This window comes from Callospermophilus lateralis, chromosome 2 (genome assembly GCF_048772815.1).
Source record: "Callospermophilus lateralis isolate mCalLat2 chromosome 2, mCalLat2.hap1, whole genome shotgun sequence".
Taxonomy (NCBI): Eukaryota; Metazoa; Chordata; class Mammalia; order Rodentia; family Sciuridae; genus Callospermophilus; species Callospermophilus lateralis.
Genome location: NC_135306.1, coordinates 211,390,446 through 211,415,104, shown reverse-complemented (window position 1 = coordinate 211,415,104; position 24,659 = coordinate 211,390,446). Strand labels below are relative to the sequence as shown.

Here is a 24,659-nt window from a genome sequence, read left to right as displayed (position 1 = left end):
GATCACATGCAAAGACTGAAGAGTCTGTGGACAGCAGAGAGGCAACCCTGACCCCAGACATCATGGAGGTGTGGCTGCCTCCCAGCACGGGAGTATGAGGTGGGGGGCCAGATATGTGCACAGCCTTGCTCAGGCCCCAGGGGCTGCAACTGATGCTGGCACTCCATGTCCACCACCACCTCCAACTCAAAGGCTGGGGATATGGAGGTGGGGTGCAACAGGAAATCTACCAACGAGGACACAAACATAGTGCGGGACGCAGGGTACCCTAACTGGGCTTGGCTGCATAGGAAGGGCAAGAAATGAAAGCAAGAAATTAAGTGGGCTAGGGCCTACTATAGGTGGTGCCACCTCCTGGGGAGGCAGAGACCATGCTGGCTACCATGCTGACCAAGAAGCCTTTGAAGGGCCAGGGGGTCTCTGCCTCAGGCTGTCCAGCCCCCAGGACGTGGAAGTGGTCAGGCCCTGCAACATAGAGCTCCTGCTCCTTCCTAGGGCCTGATGAAGAGCATCTGGTTTCCCCTCATGGCTATAGCCAAGCCTGGCAGGCAGGCCACCCCACAACTGGACCAGAGGTAGTCCAAGGGACTAACAAGGCGGCAGGCGAACAGCAGGGACACACATGGTCACTGCGGTCACCTTCTTCATGTTTACTCTACATCTCAGATTCTGACCTCCTAGAAAGTGTGGCAAGTCCCTTCTCTGTCTGGGTCTCTATCACACCAGTCATTCCCGTGGCACTGTCACCTGCCTGGGACAAGCACACATGCCAAGCTTTCAGTGTGCCAGGGCATCATCCTTTCATCCCGACCAAGGTCTCATGCAGTGTGTGCTATTTCTGTTCCCACTTTACAGACGGGAAACTGAGGACAGAAATAAGAAAATGCTTCAGAAGGGGTAAAAGTCCTCTCTAAACCACAGGTTCATTGCAGTGCCAGGGGAGGTAACTGCAAAAACAGACACAAGGAATAAAATCAAGAGTGCTAGTTACTTTAAATATATTTTTAAAGGGATTTCTGGCTTCCAGATGGAAAAGTGGGCATCTGTTTCCCCAAAGATAAGAGGCATGACAATGAGAGGAACTTTAAAATAGGAGCAACTGAAAGTGACAGTGAGTTAGCAGACAGATGCCTTCATGAGAAGCAAAGACTCTGGAAGCACTGATGGTGAGCTTACGGGAGGTGCACTCTTGGCCCCAGCCACCAGCCCCCTCAGGAAGCCAGCACTCTAGAGTGCCAAAGCTCCAACAAAACGGGTGAAAGGCCCTGTAGTAGGATTTTTCCCCCCAAGATTTAAGGATACTGAGGACAGATCTCAAGTTTTGATATTTTTCTATTGAGCTACATAGAAAGGAACAGAGAGGGCAGAGAGGTAGTATATGACGAGGTAGTATATGACGAGGTAGTGACCTTCCAGAAGGAAAAACAGGGGTACTCCAAGAATGCCATAGAGATGGAGAAAGGCAGTCCACTCCTCACTCACGCAGTGAGATTCTGGAACACCAAGCACAAACATCAAGGTTGCCAGATAGAAGCAGCAGGTCACCTGCTGAGGGGCACAATTCTGGTGGCCTCTGGCCCCATGTCAGTTGTGCTGGATGTCAGGAGACAGTGTGCAGTGCCTGAAGGTGCCAAGGAAAAATGTCTCTAAGCACAAAGTTCCACACCCAACAAAACTCTTCTGTAAGAGTGGCAGGAAGACACTGGTGACAAAGAGTCAGGCAGATGCCTTACACAGACCCTGCATGAACTAGGGGTGAAGCTGGCCTGTGGCAAGAAGAGTGACAGAGAACAGCCATCCTGAAGCACTGTAAGAAGAAACACCCAGAAGGCACACAAAAGCTCACCATCGCAATAGGCACACTGGTCTGCGTCTTTGTCTGTGGCTAGTGTTTCCGGGAAAGCACTGCCTTCACTGGGGCCCTCTTTGGAAGTGCTACAGTTACACCTTCCACCTTACACTCTGCATCCACCAGGGGTGGTGTCTGAGCGGTATGAAGGAGGGTTTGAGCCACTGTATTTCCTTCCTCTGCCCATCACCCTGGGCCAGGTCTTCCCACAGTGGTGTCAACTGCCTGGGCTTTGTGATCTCAGTGTCAGCAGCAGCCTCTGCCATCTCACAGCTGAGAGTCTTCACTTTGAGCTGTTCCCACAAGATGCATCCATGCTCTTCAGCCTTCCCAATTGCTGCATAAGGAGCTTCCAAAGAGCCACAGCAAAAAGAAACAAAACAAAAAAAACTGGCTTGCAGGACTTTGATGGGGTTGTGTATTGTCAGCGAGGATAGCATGCAGACCAAGGCAAGGTGGCCATGGGGATGACTGGGTAGCAGCTAGGAAATGGCAGGCTTGGACCCATTCTTCACACATCAACCCTTCTGCTGCTGTGGTCTGGCAGTACTGGAGGTAGAACCCAGGGCCTCAGGCACACTAGGCGCACACTCTACCACTGGGTACAACCTAACCCCATCCTTCATGCCAAGGACACATCTACTTGGATGGATGACCCAACACCAAAGAAATAGAAGTTAAAGTATACAAGCAGTAGAAAAAAATATGGGTAAACATATTTAAGCCCTGAAAATGGAAAAGGCTTTGCTAATTATGAAGAGAAATCCAGAAACTCTAAAGGAGAGAATAAAAAATTTGACAACATTGGGCGGGGGGGTACTTTTTGGGCTGGGATTGTGGCTCAGTGGTAGAGCGCTTGCCTCACACGTGCAAGACTCTGGGCTCAATCCTCAGCACTACATAAAAATAAATAAGTGAAATAAAGGTATTGTGTCCAACTCCAACTAAAAAAATAAATATTAAAAAACAAAACTTGTACATGAAACAAAATCAACAGCAAAATAAAAGGCAAAAGGCAGACCAGCAACACAGCCATAGCCCCCAATACAGAAGAGCAGCTAACAACAGAGAAGAGAGACCAGTGGTCCTGAAGACAATAGACAATGTAAGCCAGAAACAGAAGAGATTCTTTGCAAAAAAAAAAAAAAAAAGGAAAACAAGCATCCCTCAAACTCACTCAATCTCACTCCCTGAAAGAGATTCAAGTAGAGAGGCTGCCCTGGCAGGCGGGGTTGGAGGGGTCTGGAAAGGCCTGAAGATCACAGGTCCTTCCTGGGCTCAGAGAACTATTTCAAATGACTCAAACACAGGGACTGAACAGACCCTCCAGGGGAATCCACTCCAGTCGGCCACAGCCCTGCCTAGCTCTGCTGTCCCCCTCAGGCCCCTTCCTCTTCTGCACCACCTCCCAGGGCCTGTACTTTTCTGCCCCAGCTCACACCTGGCATCTCTCTGAAGGGCTGTGCTCAAGTGCCTGAAACTGCCTCCCTTGGGAGACCTTAAGCCAAAGTGACTGAGACGGGACTACAGGAAAACCTGGCTGGTTAAGGCCTCCCCTGAAGCTGCCCTTTCTGTCAGCACCCTACTCCCTCCCTCCTTGCATTCCCCTGAGAGTACGTCCTTAAAAAATTACACACTAAGAGTCTTCTGACAGTCTGCTTCTGCAGAACTGTATGCAAGACCTACAGCACCAGAAGCAGTTCTGGTGAGCAACCAGTAGCAATGGGACTCTGGGTAGGATCTGTTGTCCCAGCCAGAGGGCAACATAGGCCTCCTACAGAGCCTGAGATGCTCACCTGTTCCGAGTGGGGGTGCAGGCATGAGATAAGCTGCTGGCCCAGATGCCCTGGCACAAGAGATGACAAATACGACCCAGGAGCTGGTGGGCTGGGGTCACACACCACTGAGGTTGGAGAGAAAGACAATAGGTTCTTGTCTGTCAATGCAGGTGAAGGCCTGGTATGAAAGCCAGACCTCTGGCATATTTAAAGCCAAACCATTTCCTGCAGTTTGAAGGTACTGAGTGCTGGTCCAGAACTCAAGTTCAAGAGGGCAGGAGGTAAAAATGCATGCACCACTGGGTCTCCTCTGCTGATGCCAGGCCCTGATGGAAAGAGTGGGACCCTGAGACCCAGGGTTGGGATATCACCTAGAGGCCCCTGAAAATGAGGCCCCCCAGACCTGCAGAGCCTACTGATACAGCCTCACTGGTTGCTTGATAGAGCTGCCCCCTTGCTCAGACTCCATGAAGGAGCCCCACCTTGCTGGAGGCAGATACCTGGCAGAGCACTGCTGGCACTGCAAGTCTACCCACACCTCTGTCCTTGCAATAGTCCAGGAACTCAGGCCCAAGCACAGCTGGGCTGAGGAATGGGGACCTCCTAGGTATGAGGGAAGGAGCCAGACAGGGCCTGGGAAAGATGCCTCACCTACAAAGGCAGTGAGGAGGAGGTGGAGGCGGCCACCTAGGAGGAGCTGTCCTCTGCAGGGGGTGCTGAAGGTACAATATCTGCCACAGAATCAGGCTCCCTGAACAGCAGCAGAGGTAAGAGGAACCTGAGAGCACAGCAAGGTGGCAGCACCTCAATGCCAGAGGTCCCAGAGGTAGCTAACAAGCACAATGCACAGAGCAAGAACAGGAGAGTGCAGGCTGATATCAGTCCCCTCGTGGAAGGCCCTGACCCCTCCACCCACTTCCAAGTCACTGGTAACGGAGAGGTGGGTTCCCTTATTATAAGGGCCCTCACAGTCATCCAAGGTGTTGGGAACCTGGGCCTTCCCATGGCACCACCGTGACCTCTGCTAGGTAAGGCTGTGTGGGGTCAGATGCTGGAGTCCTGGCCCAGGTGTGCCTTTTTGTCCACCTCATAACAGACCTACCTCATTTCCCACACAATTGGGATACTCAGTAGCCAGCATCAACCCAGAGACTGCTGTACCTGTTCAGTAAAAGAAACCACAGCAGGAAGGCCAAGTGGGACCTGAAACCACCACACTGCAAGTGCACTGGCCTGCAAGCCAGAGCTTGAGCTGACAGCCCAAGCCCAGAGGTCAGAGCCTGTGGCCCAGGCTGAAGTTAATCATCTCTTGTCTCCTTTAAAACACAAGGAGAGGACTGGGGCTATAGCTCAGTTGGTAGATGCTTGCCTTGCATGCACTAAGGCCCTGGGTTCAAACCCCAGCATCACACTAATTACATAAATAAATAAAACACAAGGAGAACCTACTGTCCCTCCAATCACCCAACATGTCCCTCTTTTGCATTGTTGCCAAGTATTAAAATTACTTTATCCCACCTTAAACATTATGGTTTACATTGTTCACATAGTCATGCTCTGATCACTGTGACTATTATTATCTCATTAGACCCAAAATATTCTTGGTCTCTGTCCTTTCAGACCCTGAGTCCCTCACTGACCCCAGCATTTATTCAGAGGCCAGGTCTCATCTCCTACCTCTCAACCTGTTCACATGTCTCTCCTCTATGCTGCCCGCCAGAGGACCCACGTCTGCAGAGATGTGCACTCTGGGGTGGCAGTGCCCACTGTTAGGCGTTCTCGGGTTTTTCCCATGCTGTGTGCTTTAACAGTCCCTTCTTATTCACACTGCACCTTAGTCTATGAAGGTCAGGGAACCCGGCACACGTCACCCAGAGGGAACCCTGAATGCCTGGAGCCCAAAGGTCTTGCTGCTTCCTTGTGGAAGACGCCTCCAGTGCTCTCAAAATGGTAAGTGCATGTTTGGCAGCCCATGTCAACCACACGTTCCTATAGGAAGACGTGCTTTTGCTTCTACCACTCTGTGGGGACACCCGTGGATCTCACAGAGGCTTCCTGAGCTGCACAGGAGCATGGACCAAACTCCAAGTCAGTAGGGAGGACTGGGTCATGAACTTCCAATGCCCTGGCAAGCCCCTTTCCTTCTCGTCTGTGTGTGCCCACAGGTGGGTGTTTCCATACACTAGGGATGAGGTTCCATACACTAGGAGACTACTGCCTCCTCTCCAATGTCCTGGCTTGAATGAGGTCTGATCCTGATCCAGGCCTGTCATCAGCTAATGCCCTGTATGTTTCAAGGCATCAGACCTCTGCGCCCCATCCACAAAGGGAAGCCAATGGAGTGTCTCCCAGTGCTGGCACTGTAACACATCCTGAAGAAGATGCAGCAAATGGAGACCAGGCCCTGCTCTCAGCTCTCGACGGTTCCATACACACCTCACCCCCACCTTGGGGACTTCCCCACTTTCCTGTAGGCCCAGCTCTACACTCAGAAAAGTGTATTTGAGCTTTCCCCCCTGGAATTTTAGGTATTCTGTCATGAGGGGCTCTGCCCCATTGCTCCCAGGTGGACAGCTGGTTCCTTAACTAGTCTAGTCATCGTCTGAGGCGCACTGTCCCTGAGCAGGGAGTCACATCAGACCCCAAAGAAACAAGTGGTGGTACCCAGTTCTGGCACACTACCAGGTCAAAGTAGTCTGGAAGAAAGAAACTACAAAAAATAAGAAAGGTGCTTGACAACAGGGAGCCAGTAACAACTGCAATCCACGCCTATAGCCACCTTAGAGCCAGAGCTCCAATTCTCCTACCTCTAGTGGGAACGACAAAAAGGCCAGGCCTTTACGGTTCTGCCTCCCTCACTTTCAGTTTTCATCCTTACAACCCTGAAGCAAGTTGCTATTACTGAGTGCATCTGCCGATTCTGACCGGTTCATCACCACTGCACACCAGGAGCCTCATTAAAAAACACTCGAGAATGAAGATGGTAAACTTTCCCTTAGGGGACTTTATTTCTCTATTTTTGTATGGCCTGTTTATTAAATAAGAAGACTGAAAAGTAAAAATATATTTTACAATCAAAGAAAAACCTGGATATGGATTCCCCCACACACAGCAAATATCCAGGGACACACACTTCTGAGACAACCCCACCAACACCCGCACAGCAGGTTTCAGCCAACGGCAGAGATTCCATTAAGGGAAGAGACGGCCTCGAGAGGATGCGGCGTAATCAAACTAGCCAAAGTCCTTCTCATCACACAGAGGGTGAGGTGGAAGCCAGAGGGCACAAGCTCTAGCGCACAGTGGGGCTGACAGGGCAGACCAGCCTCACTGAACATTGGGTGTGGCTTGCCATAGCCTGCATCCTCAAACACAGGGACAGGAGCAGCCAGACCCAGCAAGAGCTTGCCCCCAGCCAGGAAGGAGCCCATGTGTGTCTGCCCTGACCTCTGCCTTTGAGCTGGGTCAAAACACTCCTTCCAAGCACGGCAACCTTTTACCAATACTGGACACAGGTCGCGACGTGGTGGAGTGAACAAGAACTGAGAGCACGACACCTCCCACTGCCCCGGACTCCCAACAGAAGACGACACACAGTGAACGGAAGAAGTCCTACTTAACTAATGGCCTAAGAAAATGTGGTCTTTTTTTGGTCTATTAAAAAAATAAAGTGTTCATGAAAAAGAAAAGGAAGAAACCACAGGAAATTCAAAGTCATCTTAAAACTGCCATTCTCCTCACACGAGTGCCAACCCACGAGTGCTGCTCCACAGATGCTGTGGTGGCAGCTCTGGGGCTGGTTCTGTGACGCTCTCCCTAGGACATGCCCAGCAGCAACACATGCATTAGACAGACAGCAAAAGTATGACAGGATCCAGGAGCTGCAATCATACCTAGGCCCTGGAGGTGGGTGCTGCAAGCCAGCGAGCCAGCCCCATGCCCAACCTGCTGAGAACACTGAGCCAGCTGCCTGGGAAGTCCTGTGCTGCCCACCACGCCCCCCTCACAGGCCCACCGCAGCCTGGGGTGGAGAATTCCAGCGGCTGGCGTGTTGAAGCAAGTGGTAGAGTCTATCAAAAGCACATGGATCTTCTCTACCCTGCAATTCAAAGCCTTATCAAAGGGGTACCTCCTCCTGCCCCGGTACCACCACACTGCCTCAGGTTTACGGAAGTAAACACTATGAACAATGCACCTGAAAAAAGCACCCGCAGGTGGCAGAATGCACTGTCCTCTAGTGAACCTCCAAATCTAGTTTCAGATAAGTGTGAACTGATTGGATTCACCTTCACACCTGTATCTCACAGCCAAAGGCTAGGTGCAAACACTTGAGAGAAGCAAAAGCAACTGCAATTCAATGCAAAAGGCAACACCGCAGCCTGGCTTCTCGGCACACAGTTTAAAGTGCATCACTGGTGACCCGAGTCGGGCCTACTACATGTCACCCAGTCTGCCCCCACAGCAATGCTCAGCAGAACATGGGTCCCGCCACACTCCAGAGGGCTGCATGGCAGACAGGTGCAGCTCCAGCCTAAGAGATCTCCAAACACTGACCCCAGCTGGGTTTCCACTTCTGCCACCCACTGGACTACAGTCCTGGTGCACAGCATTCGCCTATGTCACATCAACAGCAGCCAGGGACCGGAACACGTAGGAGCAAAAGCAGTGCTGCACTCACTTCCCTCCCCAACATCAGGCCCAGTGGTGAGGGCCTACCAGGAGGAAGAGAAGCCCTGGCATAGCAACCACAGAGTCAGAGGTCAGCCTCCAGTAGGCGAAGGGCACAGTAGACACTCAGCAATTTCTAACACCCTGGCAGAGGCAGCTGCTTTCTGTAAGAATGCTTTCCAGAACAGTGTGAGAAGGGGAGACACAGGTCCTCAAGCAATAGGAGCATGGGTCTGTGTAGTGACACGGCTGCCCATCACCACCCAATCCGAGATGAGGAGGGAGCTGCTCCACCCCCACCAACAGTCAACAGGACTGCCGGGAACTGAAAACCCACATGCATCTCAAGAACGGTGGGGAGGGTCAGCAAAGACGACCAAGGAAGGGGTATGTGGGTGGTCTTCATAGGAATCTTGTTGGGATAGTGACCCTGGGAAACCCTGGGTCACCAAGTCCAAAGGGCTGGTGGCAAGAGGCCATGAAAAACAGGCGGGTCTAGGACTCTTCACCCATCTGCAGCAGGGAGTTGATGGCTGCGTCCTTGTTCCCTCTCTGGGCTTCCAGCACAGAGCGGATCACCTCCCTGTCCATGTTGGGGAACATGTCCTGGATGGCCTTCAGGTCCTCCTCGCTGCAACGGGGCTGAGCGGTCACAGCTGGTGCAGGCATGGCCATGGGCACCATGCCAGGGCTGCAGACAGCAGGCATTCCTGAAAGCAGAAAATTGAGTGTGGAAGAACATCAGTGTCACAGAAGTGTGGTGTCCATTTCTACTTAAGAAAAAACAACACACTTGCTTGGCTCCTGAGGGGACAGGTAACCTCAGATCTCCTTGAACACTGATCTGCAGGCATACCCACAGACCCAGTGGCCTCTCACACCTACCACAGGCAAGCTGGGCTAGATAATTTGTTTTCTTTATGCACAAAACCCAAGTCAGATGTCCCAAATCTCACATGAAGTTACCGCACAATTACAGGTGACCACACATTCTGATCCCCCAATACCTCAGGGACTCCCACTCCAGATGAGAATCCTGCCTGACAGAGGCCCTGACACAGGTCTCAACTTGGAAATGAGCACATGCCCTCATCAGGTGTCTCTAGGACGCCCTCTGCAGTAGGGCAAGGACATTATTAATGAGGGAGAACAGCATAGCAAGCCCTCAGCAGCCAGCAAGGCCACACATTGACCCCAGGACCAACACCACACTCACCAAAACCCACCAAGCAATTGCTCATGAGTGCCTTCAGGGAGGCTCTGCCACGGTGCCTACAGCAGCTCCCTCAGGCCCACGCTGGGAGGCGGAGTCTGCCACAGAGGCTCAGGGACCACTGAGCTCAGCCCTGCTGTCTAAGACAGGACAGCCCAGGCTGCAGGAAGCACTGGAAGGGCTGGGTGACTAACGACGACAGTTCCCTTTGAATTTCTCTCTAAAGTTATAAGGGGTCACAACATCATCGATTCTTTAAGCTTTAAAAGTGTGAACAAGCCTCCCAACCAGATTCCAGGGAACAAACTCAATTTTAGGACACAGCTTTCCTTTGCCAGCTAAATTCAGAAGACCCCAAAGGTCACATTCTGAGGCAGAAAAGGCAACAAGGCACTAAGATGTGCTAATGGGTGGAACTGGGCTGCGTGACTGCATGTCTCCACCCCCAGCACTCTTGCCTAACCAGCCAGCCTACCAGCAGAGAAGGGTCGCAGAAAACCACCACTCCCACAGCCCCCGACACATGCTGTCCTTCACACCACACACCTGCCTAGCTGATCTGAGACACCCGGAGCTGTTCAGCTTCCATAACAAGAAGGGAGGAAACCACAACAGGGTGTGGGTAGTGCACACCTGTCATCCCAGCCACTCTGGAAGTTGAGGTGGGAAGATGGCAAGTTCAAGGCCAGCCTCGGCAACTCAGAAAGGCCGTGTCTCAAAATAAAAATGTAAAAAGGGCTAGGGAGCCAGGGGTGGTGGCGCATGCCTATAATCCCAGAGGCTAGGGAGGCTGAGACAGAAGGATCTTGAGTTCAAAGCCAGCCTCAGCAACGACAAGGGACTAAGCAACTCAGTGAGACCCCGTCTCTAAATAAAATACAAAATAGGGCTGGGATGTGGCTCAGTGGCCGAGTGCCCCTGAGTTCAATCCCTGGACCAAAAAAAGAAAGGGGGCTAGGGACGCAGCTCAGTGGTTGAGAGCACCCCTCAGTTCACTCCCCAGTACCGTATACAACAATAAAAACAGAAATGAAAATGAAGATCTTGCTGTTTAAGAAAGCAAGCAAAAACCACACGTGGCCAGGTGAGGATGACACAAGGCTCACAGAGCACAGACTGGATGTTGCCTGGCTCAGGCACTGGAGGGGCCCGCGTGGCCTCACTTGGGCGACTACAGAAGCACGAGGAAGCCCATGTAAATGCAGCCAGCTATACATCTCCCTGCAACCCTCCAGGCTGACTGTATCACAGCGAGGCAGGCTCCGAGAAGCCCAGTTTATTGTCACCTGCTCTCGTGAATCAGGACATGTGAGGTGGCACAGCAACTCAAAAGCCTGTGGCACCTCAGGGATCAAGCTACAATGAACAGAATGAGCCTGAGATGACATGCTCCTCCCTCCTCCAGGGTGGACCCTAACACTTGACCTACATTCAACCTGTCACCATGATACACTGTGGATGTGTCTAACAAACACTTGGTAAATCGTGAGGGCAGATTTTTGGGGTCTAGCTGGAGATGCTGTGGGGAAAGAATGGACAGAAACCTTGGGGCCTTGGTGGTACAAAACAAGGTCCACTGTGGCTCGGGTAGTGCAGGTAGGGAGCCACAGGAGAAGAGGAAGGGCCTCGAGCCAGCCATTTTACCTGGCGTATTGATACAAATCAGCACCGTCGGACAGGGCAGGACCTGCCTCACTTAGCTACAACAGACACACTGTGGGGACCTGTGGTAGGCACATTTCAGCAAAGTCCGATTCTCTACTCACAAACAGAAAGTTGAGAAGAGCAAACACAGCAGTGTTTTGATCAAAAAGGGAGCTGGTGCTTAATGCACGAGCATGCAGAAAACACAGGCAGAGGCAAAGGCACACCAACTCACGTCACTTGTAGCCCACCAGGACCTCACGAGACGCCCAAATACACAGGGCACGCCACACCCATGCCACGGCCTCCGAGGTCCCCCTGCACAGGAGACATGGTGCAGAATGAAGCCTGCAGAGCACCTGGGGTAGGGCCACCCAGCTCCAGGACTGCTTTGTGAGCTCAAGGCTTGTTAGCCGTCCAACACAATGGAGCATGCCCAGAACAAAATACTATGTAATCTATGTAATGATGTTATGTCTTGAGCTTTCTAGTTGGTGGAGTCAGAAACACAGAGCAGCAGCCAAAAGGAAAAGAATTCTAAGCAACAACTTACAAGTTAATAAAAACCAAACCCTCCAGCAATGGCAAGGTGCTAAGAAACTCAGTGAGACCCCGTCTCTAAATAAAATACAAAATAGGGTTGAGGATGGGGCTCAGTGGTCAAGCACCCCTGAGTTCAATCCCCAGTACTCTAAAAAAAAAAAGGAAAGAAAAGAAAAATAAAAAGAAAAATGCTCACTCTAAATGGAACAAATCATTTATGTAGCATTGGCTTCAAGTCCTCTGATACTGTGAACATGTGTGCAGAAAACGGTGATGGGCATCTGTGCAGCACCTGCTGGACTCACCAAAACAGGGCGTGGCCTCAGACCTGGCTGCTCACATTGAAGCTGCCAGGTACTGTTTCTTCTAGAGTCCTCTCTCACCTGCCCCAGGAACAGAAGAGAGGGGAAAAAGTGGATGCAGGCTCAGCTCTGCTATATTGGGTGCATCAACACTGGTACCTAGCAGCCCCACGGAAGCCCAAGGATGCCAGCCACGAGGATAAGAGACTGAGCTGCAGGGAACAGTGGGAGCAGCTCTGCTCACCTGCCTAGATCAGAGCACTCCAGGCCTATGGTGAAACGAGGCACGGGAGGAAACAGAAACTGCCACACTGGAAGGCCTGCTAGCGCTAGCCAGTGCAGGGACCCAAATCCTGTGTTCACACCCAGGGGTGTCTGTCAGAGGCCCAGCTGGTGAGACACCTGAAAATAAACTTTCCACTCAACTTTCTCCACACCACATGGAAAAAGGAAGCAGAATAGCAACACAGAGGAGTAGGAAAGTTATAAAAGGTCATTTTTCCCCAAAATAGCACATGGGTGGCTGCTGCCTCCCCCTCAGTGGCTCACAACCTCATGAAGCCCCTCTGTATCAATTAATGGGGCATACAGTCTGAAGCCTAGGACAAGCAGTTGCCAGGGGCTCCCAAGGTTGGGGGCATGGTCACCTTTTCTCCCCAACTTGCACACATGGGCAGGTGGCCAAGCAGCAGCTCCTCCTCTCCCCGCTCAGACCACAGACTCCCCCAGGACGAGCAGCAAGAGGAGGAAGAGAGTGCACCCATCCCCCACAGGTAGGACCTACTGCTCCTCACAAGTGGGAAACACCTGGGGAACTCGCAGCAGGCTGGTGTCCACCAAACTGGCTCTCTCGGTCCACTGTGTATCCCCAAGGAAGGAGCTCCACAGCACACATCTTCCAGCACTCCACCTCAAGAAGGCTCTCAAAACCATGTTAAAAGCCCCACTAGAACCATGTGATCAACAGTATCGGTTAACTATCTGAATCTGAAGGAAACTAATCTGGGAATCAAAATGCTCCTTTATTTAAAAAGCACACACACATAAACTCTATCTTCTGGCTATAACTGACAGCCAGAAAGCTCTGATCACATTTCCCTTTTCCACCCTCACCTCTCTTCAGTGCTGTGGGGTCTGCACTTCCAGGAAATGCAGAGGGAAAAGAACCTAAAGGGGACAACCCAGTTCTGATGGGCTCACAGTCTGCGAGTCATGGGACACCCTGGTCTTTTAACCAGTGAAGTGGTTGGTTCCTTCCAAAGAACAGGTGGAAGGGTCCGTGGCTTTCCTCCCATGGTCTGGAAAGGCAGCAGTGGAAATTCTGACTTCAGAGCCTCAAGCACAGACACTGAGAGGGGTTTTCAGGGCTGGGTCCCTCAGCACACAAAGGTAGCTGTGCACCACCCCCTGTGCACACGGCAGGTGAGGGATGACAGGTAGCCAGGGCTGGCTGACAAGTCGGCCTCCCCATTCCTGCTCTGCTTCCTGCAGGGCTGTGTCTCATCACTGGCCTGAGAGTGTGCACACATGCTGAGAGCCATAGCCAAGTTGGAATGACGCATGGCATTTTTGCCAAAATACTCCTGAAGGAATATTTTTTGTTGGTAGTACAATAAATAATAAAGGCAAACTTATATCAATTCTATCCAAATGCATATTTTTCATATATGTTTCAATGATTTTTAATGCCTTTCTTGCTTCAGGCGTTAACGTGCGGGGTGAATTTGTATCTGATAGACCTTTTAGGATATCAAATAAAGGTCCCAACTCTCCTGTTGGTATGCCTAGATAAGGCCTTATCCATTTTATGTCTCCTAATAACTTTAGAAAGTCGTTAAGTGATTTGAGTTGATCTACTCGTATTTGAATTTTTGGTGGATGGACCATGGTTGAGGATAATAGAACTCCTAAATAATTAATTGGAAAATTTAATTGTATTTTATCTATTGCTATCTCTAGATTATAATTTTTTAATAAATTTGTAAGTGTGGCATAACATTCTAGCAATGTGTTTTTATCTTTATGTGCTAATAATAGATCATCCATATAGTGAAATATTTGTAGTTCAGGATTTTGATTTCTAAGTGGCTGGATTGCTTTGTTAACATAAATTTGACACATAGTTGGGCTGTTAGCCATCCCTTGAGGGAGTACTTTCCATTCATATCTCTGATCAGTACCTTCATGATTCAGTGCAGGGATAGTAAATGCAAAACGTGGACTATCCTCAGGATGAATTGGAATTGAAAAAAAAACAATCTTTAATATCTATAGCTAAAACATACCAGGTTTTTGGCAAAGCAGACAATTGGGGAATCCCTGATTGAGCAGGTCCCATAATAACCATCTCATTATTAATGGCTCTTAAATCTTGCAATAATCTCCATTTACCAGATTTATTTTTGATGACAAAAATGGGAGTATTATGGGGAGATACGGAAGGTTATATATGTCCCTCCGCTAATTGTTGTTTGACCAGGTCACAGGCTGCTTGTAGCTTTTCTTTAGTCAGGGGCCACTGAGGAACCCATACTGGTCTTTCTGATTTCCAAGTAATTTTTATTGTCTCAGTGACCCCTTCTGAAAACCCAATCCATGCCTATTTATTCCTTGATCTATTTGAATTGGTGCTGCTATACCTTGTTCTTGTTTTCCTAATCTTTTTTCTTTCCTAAAACCTTGTCTAGCCCTAATAGTGGGTGCATTTGGATTGATGTTATTTGTTAATGTCAAACCTAATTGATCTAGGACATCTCGTCCCCATAAATTTATAGGAAGATGATCCAATACATATGGCTGTATAGTTCCTTCACATCCTTCAGGATCCTTCCAATCTAATACCATTGCATTTCTATGGGGATTAGTCGCCACTCCTAGGCCTCGAAGTATTTGAGTGGCTTGTTGTAATGGCCAATGTTTTGGCCATTCTTGACGAGAGATGATGCTAAGGTCTGCACCTGTATCAAGTAGCACATTAAATTCATGTCCTTGAATATTTAGTTTTAGCATGGGGCAAGAATCTAAATTTAAAGGAAGCATAGCCCAATCTACACCTGTGGAGCCTAATCCCCTGGAACCTCCTTGTACAATATGGCTGGAAAATTTATCATGCAGGCTGGGTATTATTAATAACTGTGTTATTCTATCTCCTGGTGAAATTACTGACATACCTCTTGGAGAACTAGCTATAATTTTTATTTCACCTTCATAATCGGGATCAATTACCCCAGGACTTATCATTAAGTCCTTTTAGAGTGGAAGAACTGCGTCCCAATAATAAGCCTACTGTTCCTTGGGGAAGAGGTCCTTTTACCCCTGTGGGAATGATTTGAACTCCCATCTTTGGAGTTAGTACTGCTATGGCAGAGGCGCAGATGTCCAACCCTGCGCTCCCTCTGGTTTGTCTGATGAAAGATATAATGGATAATGTGCCCTGGGCACTATCCTGATGGTGTTGCTGGGTTCCTCCACTGCCCCGTATATTTGTGGTTGTGGGCCCCTGAGCTTTGGGCCCCCCAGTCCGTTTTTTTGGCAATGGAGCCTGATGCTTTTCTCCACAATATCGTGGGTAAACACCTGGTCCTTGTCCGTTTTTTGATAACGGAGTACCCTCTATGGTGGTTTGAGAACGGCATTCATTAGCCCAATGTCTCCCTTTACGGCATCGTGGGCAAATACCCGGTATTCTACTCCTTTGATAACTAGCTTTGTTAAACCCTCCTCCTATGGGGCAACTCCTTTTAAAATGTTGTTCACAATTGTAGCATGTTTTCGGCCTGGCATCTAAAGCCTGTTGTACTGCAGCTGCCAGGACTTGCCCTTGTTCATTAATGTCTCTACTTCATTTGATATATATGTTTAAATCTCCACGTTTCAATAGTCTAATGGCCTCCTTGAACCATCTGTTTGCTTGCTCAAAGGCTAGCTGTTTAATTAATGGCATTACTTGCTCTGTATCCCCAAAAACTCTGGTAGCTGTTTGAATAAGCCTATCTGCAAATTCAGCGTAAGGTTCATTAGCTCCTTGTATTACCTTAGATAACTGACCTTGTAAATCTCCATGTCCTTGTAAAGTCTTCCATGCCCTAACTGCATCTGCAGCAATTTGTGAGTATATAGCAGGATCATATGTAATTTGTTGCAGCTGACCCTCATAAGGTCCTTTTCCTAACAACATATCTGGATTTCTCTGAGGATAACCAGCTGCTGCATTTCGCCTGTCTCCGTGCAAAATTCCTCATTGGCAACCTTCCATAACAGGTATTGTCCTCCGTTTAGCACAGCTTTACACATACTAGTCCAATCTGCTGGTGTCGTGTTCAAGTTGGTAATGGATTCGACCAGGCTTATGGTGAAGGGTGCTTGAGGACCATAGGTTGTTACAGCCTCTTTTAGCTGCATCACTGTTTTGAAATCTAAAACATGGTGAATTCGCTGCCCTCCTGCCTATTCAAATACAGGGCATGCTAATCTTTGAGGTCCTGTCTCAGGATCCCATCTATCAACTACAGGGGTTGAGGGCCCCATAGGCGGAGCTGTTGGTTGGACACTAACGCCCTCTGGTGATAGAAAGGTGTTAGTAGCAGTCTCCTGTTGTAACTTTTCCCCTGATGGCTTTTTCTGCTCTAAACTTTCTTCCGCTTTCTGACTATCTCGAGAGGCCTCCTCTTTTTTCTGATCTAATATGTCTTCTACCATAATCTGAACTGAAAGGTTTAGACTAGGCAAACAAAATCATATCATCATCCACAATGGCAATGTGCCAACTGGCAGAGTTCCTGGGTTTTTCTTTTTCCTATCCCTTAAATCTTTCACCACGATGGTCCCATTGTGATATATTCAACAACTCCTCCTTAAAAAGCCATGGGCTACATTCTTGTATTGTATCAACGTATGCCCTGACTCTCTTAACATGTACAGCATGGCACGTGCATGTGTGCACCTCACCCAGAGTCACAGACATGACAGAGACTTTGCAGCACAAGCTCAGAGCTACAACAGTAACAAAAAAACATCAAATGAACCGAATACAGCTTTGTATTTTTAAGGCAGGAGAAGAGTAGGAATGCACTGGAAAATATGCACTTCTGAGAGTTGGCTTTGGAGAAAAGAAAACCCTGATGTAAGTGCTGCTGCTCCCACCTGGTCGGCCTGAGACTCCGGGTGACTGTAGTGGATGCACCCTCCCTCACCCAGCAAGTCCCAGCTCAGGAGAGACAGTGTTGCCATCACAAACATTCAGGAATGATCTGACTCAGGGGACACTGGGCATCAACTTCTGTCGGGACAGGGCACTTCAGCACCAGCCAACATTACCAAATTAACTAAGAATGGACCAAAACTTCCAGAACCTAGGAGAAGCAGCTAACTCTAGGACAGAGGGAAGAAATACATACGAGCTGGGTCCTTCCAGTGGTGCCAGAGTCAGGAAGCACTCAGAGAAGGTGGAACACATCAAAAGGACAGAGTGTCCAGACTACAGCCAAACCTGGAGTCACTGAATGACAGTACAGTAACAGACTCCAGCCCAGGAAGCAAAACCAACCAGGCCCACACAGCTACAGCTAAGTCAGGGGACAACTCAGACTCACGACAACCAGGCAGCAGCAGTGACCACGAGTAGACACCAGGAGGGTGTCCAGGCTCAGTCCACCCATGTGCAAAGGTAGTCACCTCATCTCCCACCCACACAAACATGGAGGACTAAGCAGTAATGAAGAGGGAGGGCAGCCTTCCAGGGCAGAAGCTGGGCATACCCACAGAGGTGGTGGGCGAGGGGCAGCACAGCCCTGGGGCAGATGGTGGTGTCACAGGGCCTGCCACAAGGCCCTAGACACACCCAAAAGTCTCAGCCCAGGGCCTGGATGTTGCCCTGAGATGTCTGGTGGGGTCTCATCAACAGACGGCACCATCTGCTTGCTCTGTGGCAGTCCCCAGCATGGATGCTGTCCTGAGCAATGGGAATCCTTACTCACAGGAGATGCACACTCGCATTGGGGCAAAGGTGGGCACCAGGAGGCTATAGTCTCCAAAGATTCTGGCAAAATGTTCTTTTTTTCTATTTTTTAACTTTTCTATAAGAGAGTATTTCAAAATCTAAAAGTATATGTCAAAAGTAAAGTTCAAAGTCTCTGTTTATAAAGAAACATAGCCTTTCCTAAAATAAACATTTTACGGCAAACTTTAAACATATCTGCAAAAAGAATAAAGGATAGGGAGCAGAAAGATAAATAGGTCAATAGCTTTTCTTTTATCCAAAAGTTGATTTCCTATTAACCAAATATGTTCTGGTGTTGGTAACTAAAGCAGACACAATAGTGTCCCCACAGAAGATGTTCAGGTCCTGACTCCTAGTGCTGTGAATAAGGGGGCCATGTTTGGAAACAGGGTCTTTGCAGATGTACCTGAACTAAGATGAGGCCGTGCTGGAGCAGGCTGAGCCCTTGTTCAAGACAGGAGAAGACACCCCAAAAGGCGGGGAGCTGGGGAGGCCCACGCAAGGGAGGCAGCACTGCAGTGGCACAGCTATGGGCCCAGAAGCTGGGAGAGGCAGGAGGGACCCCCCCGCCCACCAGGGGCCTCTGAGCAGAGTGGTCTTGCCACAGCCTGTTCTGGACTTCTGGCCTCAGGAATTGAAAGAGAACAGATTTCTGTGTTTTAGTTCCCTACCACCTCCCACCTGTGGCCCTAGTTGCAGCATCCCTGGGACATGAAAAGCCTGTGTTCCCTACAAGTCCCTGCTCCTGTCCCAGACCTTCAACTCAGGATAGCTGGGCGACAGAAATTTCACATAAACAGGATATGATGCGCTGGATAGAACACGGTGGCAGCCCAAGTCGATGCTCTAAGGACACAGCCCTCCAGACCTCATGGCCCTGATGCTGAGTCTGATAGGTACCAAACTTCCATCTGGGTCTCTTGAGAAGGCGAGGTTCCCTGCTGAGACACCCTCTCTGACAACTTGCCAAGGTTCTCTCCTTGAGCTCTTGATGACCATGGCTGCTTTAAAGCTTCTGGATCACCCTGGGCGACTCTGTCAGCCTCATGCTCTGGTCTTGGCAGACATTCCCGACACTGCAAGAGTCCTGCCCTGGGCTCTAAAGACTGTTGCCCTAAGTTCTCATAAGCAACTTCATCAAGGTTGAAGACCCTAAGCTCTACCCGCTCTTGTCAGGGCTGGCTTCAGCACATGTAGGGGCTGACGAGCCCCTCTGCTCTGACTGGGCAAGATCCCAAGTGCCCCACATTGCTCTGTCCTGCACCAGCCTGGAGCAGCACCCTAGGCACCCACCACTGGGTGTCTTACAAACCCAGGACCCTCTCACATGGCCCCTGCCCCACAGAGTCTCCACTCCCACTGCCGCAGTCTCTGGCCTTTGCCCCTTCAGGGCAGTGGAACTCCCCACTCTCTGCTCAGATCTAAACTCTCTGGACTGTGGCAAAGAACCAGGATGACTACGGTCTGTCCTGTTGTCTTTCCTCTCAGGATGACATGGTCTTTTCCTGCCTAGTGGCTGACACTGGAAAACAGCTGTCACCCTGTCCACCTTGCCCAGTTTCATGGCTATTCTAGAACAAGGGCCAGTTAGGCACCAGGTGCTATCATGGCCCCAGATGGAACGTAACCAAAGGTTACCATGAAAACTCAAAAACAGGCACACAAAGGTGCCTTCAAGCTGATGTGACTGCCACCATGATGGCTAACTCATATAGGCGAGCAGGAAGCAGACAGGATGCTGAAAGGCAGGGTGCTTCACCAGCAGAAGCTGCCTACCACAGTGTCTCCCACACCAGGCACTGAGAGATCTCATTTCCACTTCTCCAAAACTTTCAACATTCCTTCTATGCACAATTAGGGAAAACACAAACTGCTCCTACACACACATAGTAAGTTCCAAGGCAACCCTGGACTCTGCTTCAAAAGGTCTGTCTGCAAGGCCACCACCCTCACAGTTCTACACTAGCCCAAGCCCCATATGCATGCTCTGGGGTCCCTCCCTCCTCTTTCCTACTCTCTGCCCCAGGGCCTTTGACTAAATGAGAAGCAGCACACAAACCTGCTATGGGTACGTAGCCAACACCCTGCTGGTACACAGTTGGCATCAGGACCACAGGCTGGGGTGGCATCATCATGGCAGCCGGCAGCGACTGAAACACACCGAAGACAATCAGGAGGTCAGGGAAGAAGGACTACACCACATGTCAAAGCTTCTTCACTTCCAGTCTCACCAGAACCCAGACACAAGACCCAAGAAAGTGGAGTCCCAGCGTGGGTGCTGTGGCCTCAACCATTGTGCCTACTCACACCAACACACCAGCTCTCCTGGGCTGGGAGAGCACAGGGTGAGGGGCTTGGGCAGGAGGTACTACAGACCTGCAGCACCAGGTTACAGGGTGCAGTGAGGAGCACAGGCTTAAGAAGGCACATCTAAGTGTGATTTTAGGGTCTGTTTTTGAGAGCTCATACCTACCCTAGCAGCTTTTTTCAACAGTCCTGGAGTTCAGTTCAAAACAAAGTATGACCCGGGTATGGGGGTGCACGCCCATAATCCCAGCAACTTGGGAGACTTAGGAAGGAGTGTGGCAAGTTCAAAGCCAGCCTCAGCAACTTAGTGATGCCCTAAACAAGTCTAGCAAGACCCTGACTGTAAAATATTAAAAGGCTTGGGGATGTGGCTCAGTGGTTAAATGCCCCTGGTTTCAATCCCTGGTACCAAAAAAAAAAAAAAAAAAAAAAAAAAAAACCCACAAAAACAAACCAAAGCACCTGAATTGGTTAAGTAAACAATGGTTCTGTGCTCGTGAAAAGGCCTATTAAAGATGTAAACACCTAGCAGTAAAGGCAGGAGACCAGAAGGTGTCACTGCTGTGCCACCTCATCACACATGTGGGCTGGCCATGGTCCTGTCCACTCTCATAGCTTAAAACTTTCCCAGTAAAAGTTTAAAACAAAAAGGAAAAAGCCCTGGGTGACACAAAAAAGATGGGGAAGTCTAAGAACCCAGACCCTAGCCCAAGGATTACAGGAGCCACAGTGGCCCTGAGGATGGGAGTCGGCGGGAGCCAGGGGGCCCAACATGCTGGGCCCACTGCTCCAGAGCCAGGCTTCTGCTCCATCCTTGAGGCACCCAAGCTACCTATGGTCTCTCTCCCCAGCACCTCACCATTTCATGGTCAGTCACTGCCTCCTGGGGAAGGACCCACAGGCCCCAGAACCTGAGGCCTGAGCTGGCTGCATCATATCACTTTCATGGTGCGACCCCAAGGCACCAGGGCCTACAGGGACAGTGGAGGTCCCCTAGGGCAGGCTGCTCTCTCTGTAGACTGACCAGTGGGCATGCTCACCGTGTAGGACATGACCAGGTTGATCATGCCTTCCTTGTCGTCTCCCTGCCTCCCGCTCAGGCTGTACCACTCATCCTCCACCTGGCCCTGCTTTAGGGACTCAGGGATTGTGATGTGTGTCCAGGCAATGCGGTCGTCCATGGAGAAGGCTCGCTGAGGACAAGAGGAGACCCCATCAAGGCCCATGTGATCCATGTCATAGAAACCAGAGCTCTTGCTGCTGCGTGCCCCTTGGACCAGCCTGCATCAGATGCAGATCTCACCAGTAAGACAGAATCCCTCCCAGCCTTCCTGATGGAGCACCCTGTCCAGTTGGATGTCAGCCCTCCATGATTATCTGAGAGGCCCAAGACCCAGCTCTCTGTACCTCCTGCCTAGTCATCAAGACAGGATAGACCAAGCTCTCTGCAGAAAAGGGAGAATCCCCAGTGCTGCTGTCTTTCTCCTGCTATGCCCAGATGCCTATTGCTCCTCCCTAGTCTCTAATGGCCCAACCCCTGCTCCACCAGATGCCATTTCTGCACTCCTGCAAGCACAAGACCAGAGGAGAATGCTGAGCTGCCACTCAGACCCATTTTGTTTCCCCTGTGCTCCCCTGTGGGCCAAAGAAAGCAGTGGGCAGGAAGGAATAAGAGGAGAAAAGACTGGAGAAAGAGGCAGAGGGAAGAGGGTAAGGGGAGGCTGTGCCCCAGCTCCTCCTGGCCCTCACCCTGCAGCCCCAGCTTTTGAGGCACATGTGGCCTGAGCCAAACCTCAAAGGAACCTCCTATAGCCACCTGAACTTCCTGACTGCCCTCAAGAATGCTGCACACCTGGCTACTGACCTGGCCAGGGAACACTTGAGGGACAATGCTGGTGGGCTCCATGCCTTGTATCAGTAAGAATACTGTTACTACCACAGGCAATGGAATCTAACCAGCTTAAAACTCAACCTCCTCAGGAAGAGCTGTCCATAAAGTGGCCAGTGTTTGTGTCACTGGTGAAGTTTCCAGATAGTTGCTGTCAAAGGAGCTGAAAACCAGGGGAGAGTCGAGGCCTGTGGCACAGCCACCTACTATCAGGTGTACAAAGCAGCCTAAAGCCAGTGGGTGGCCTGTGTTGACCATGGTGTGTTGCTCACCTCATCAAAAATTTCAAGGTAGAGCGAGTCCACGCCCGGGGGCACTGTGCACTGGATGACCTTGTTCCAGCGAGGATTCTTGGCACCATTGTGGGCCGTGGGTGTCTCGTACACTGCATAGCCCAGGCGCAGGCGGCAGTAGGGGTCCATGCGCGTCATGCCGTAATTCTTAGCCAACTTTGCCTGAAATGAGCCAAGTTCAGCAAGATGAGTGCCCACCACCCCACTGCCACAGGAAAAGAAAGGGCTGTCAACATCCCACTGAAGTGTTTTGCTGGCGTGAACTTCAGCCACCGGAGCTCACCTGAGCTTAGCTGTGACTTGTTCCCAGGGTGCCAGGAGCAGGAACTACTGATGGGCTTGTCCAACTGTGACAAAGTACTCAAGGCCATGCTCAACCTAAGATGCCTACCCGCAAGGTACACTTCCAATATCCTCCTCCAAAGGGGTGAAGGGAGAAAATGAAAGGAAAGATGCCCCGAAAGGAATGAGCCAACCCAGAGCCCCAGAACCTGGTGACACCTGCTGCACAGGTTTCAGGACACTGTGGCCAGGGCTGCCTGGGGCTCCTGACTCTTCCCTTCACGAATGGGAGTGCTAGGAGCAACCTGAACCCTGTTCTACTACGGTACTGGCTCACAGGGACAAGAAATGGTCTTTCCTGTGTTACGGGTCTCTGAATCACACAGACCACAAGTCCCTTACTTCAGGCCAGATGGTCTGCTCGGCTGAAGTGAGTGTGATACAGGGAACAACACAAGCAAAACTGTGAATGGGACGAGGTGCTGACAAACAAATCACTGTACAGCAAATAGGAACTCAAAACGCATCAAGGTTTCCAAAGCTATAAAACCTCTACCAGAAAGCAGGAAAAAATCAGAGCACTGCATTAGGCAAAAAAAAAAATCTCTTAGGTAGAACCAGCAAAAGAGCAGAAAAAAATCTTAAAAACAGGACTTCATCAGAATTATGAATACCCATTCTTAGAAAGAAACTTAAGGACCATACAAGACAGGAAGGAAATATTTGCAAATATCACATGTATCCAGAACATGGAAACTCTCACCAAGACACAATTCTAGGAAAAAATGAGCAAAAGATCTGAAGAGATAGTGATAGTGAATAAATACAGGCAGCACAGTAAAGAACGGTCAACATCACAAGCCATCAGAGGGATGCAAAATAAAACTCCAACCACCACAGAGACTACTACAAACCTATTAGAATGGCTACAATGGAACAAAAAACAAGACAATGTCTGGCCAAGCCCCATGCTGACAAGAGGTGGGGCCACTGAAGCTCTATGTGCTGTGGGCAGCAAAGCAAGATGGCATAGCTACTAGGGAACCTGCCACATGCCCCACTCTGGTAAACTAAAGTGCAGACTTTGGTTCACACAGAATGCCACCTGCAAACATGTTCAGGGAAGCTTCAGCCCTATTGCCAAGAACTGGAAACAACCTTGTGTTCTCCAAGTGGGTGAACAAACAATGGTGGTGCAGCCACACAAGGGTGGGGGAGGGTAGACTACACACTGCAGCAAACACAGCCGGACACTGCCACTCCAGGGGCGCTAGCTCCAACCACAGTTCAGGGTGGGTGGGGGTGCTGAATGCTAAAGGGATAGAGAGAACAGTGTGAGGTGTTGGGGAAGTTTTCAGTATTGCTTATACTCATCAAAACTCACTCAAGTGCACAAAGCCAAAATGAATGCATTCTAATGTTGATATTCTCAATAAGGCCAACTTTTGAAAAGCACTGCAAACCACAGAAAAACCTGTCACCTGCCTGCCCTTTCCAGCCACTTCGTTTCTTTCTTTCCCTTCTGAAACACCAACAAAAGCCTTTCCAAGCTGCCTGCAGACTCTCCCGACCTGCCGGACCACTTTCTTCCTTGATCCAATGCCACCATAGAGCTTGTGCCAAGGACACCACTAAAGGTACCTCTGAGCCCAGCTCAACTCCGTCAGGACAGGCTTGCCCTCCCCAGGGTATCCACTTACCTCTAAACCATTCTCAAGTGAACTGTGACTCTCCTTCCTCACCATTTGTTCAACCCCACTCTGTTCTCCTGGGGCCAGCAAGAGACCTCTTTCCCTCACACCTAGCATGCATTCTACCAAGTGTGGCTGGTCTCCCTTCCCAGTGTGTGAGAGAAAGATCAATACTGGAAGTGAGCCCACCCTGTCAAGGCTCC

At 50.0% G+C, this 24,659-nt stretch overlaps 1 protein-coding gene across 1 annotated transcript in view; it reads right to left on the bottom strand.

Annotated features, from left to right (window-relative positions):
* Positions 1 to 6,602: 6,602 nt before the first annotated feature.
* Positions 6,603 to 24,659, bottom strand: part of Tollip (toll interacting protein) — a 29,199-nt gene continuing 11,142 nt past the window's right edge. The window contains exons 3-6 of the mRNA XM_076847802.2: positions 22,463 to 22,645; positions 21,343 to 21,495; positions 20,055 to 20,145; positions 6,603 to 9,005 (exon numbers count right to left, since the gene is read on the bottom strand). Of these exons, the coding sequence (XP_076703917.1) occupies positions 8,791 to 9,005; positions 20,055 to 20,145; positions 21,343 to 21,495; positions 22,463 to 22,645 (642 nt within the window). The 3' untranslated portion in view covers positions 6,603 to 8,790. The remainder of the gene's footprint in view (positions 9,006 to 20,054; positions 20,146 to 21,342; positions 21,496 to 22,462; positions 22,646 to 24,659) is intronic.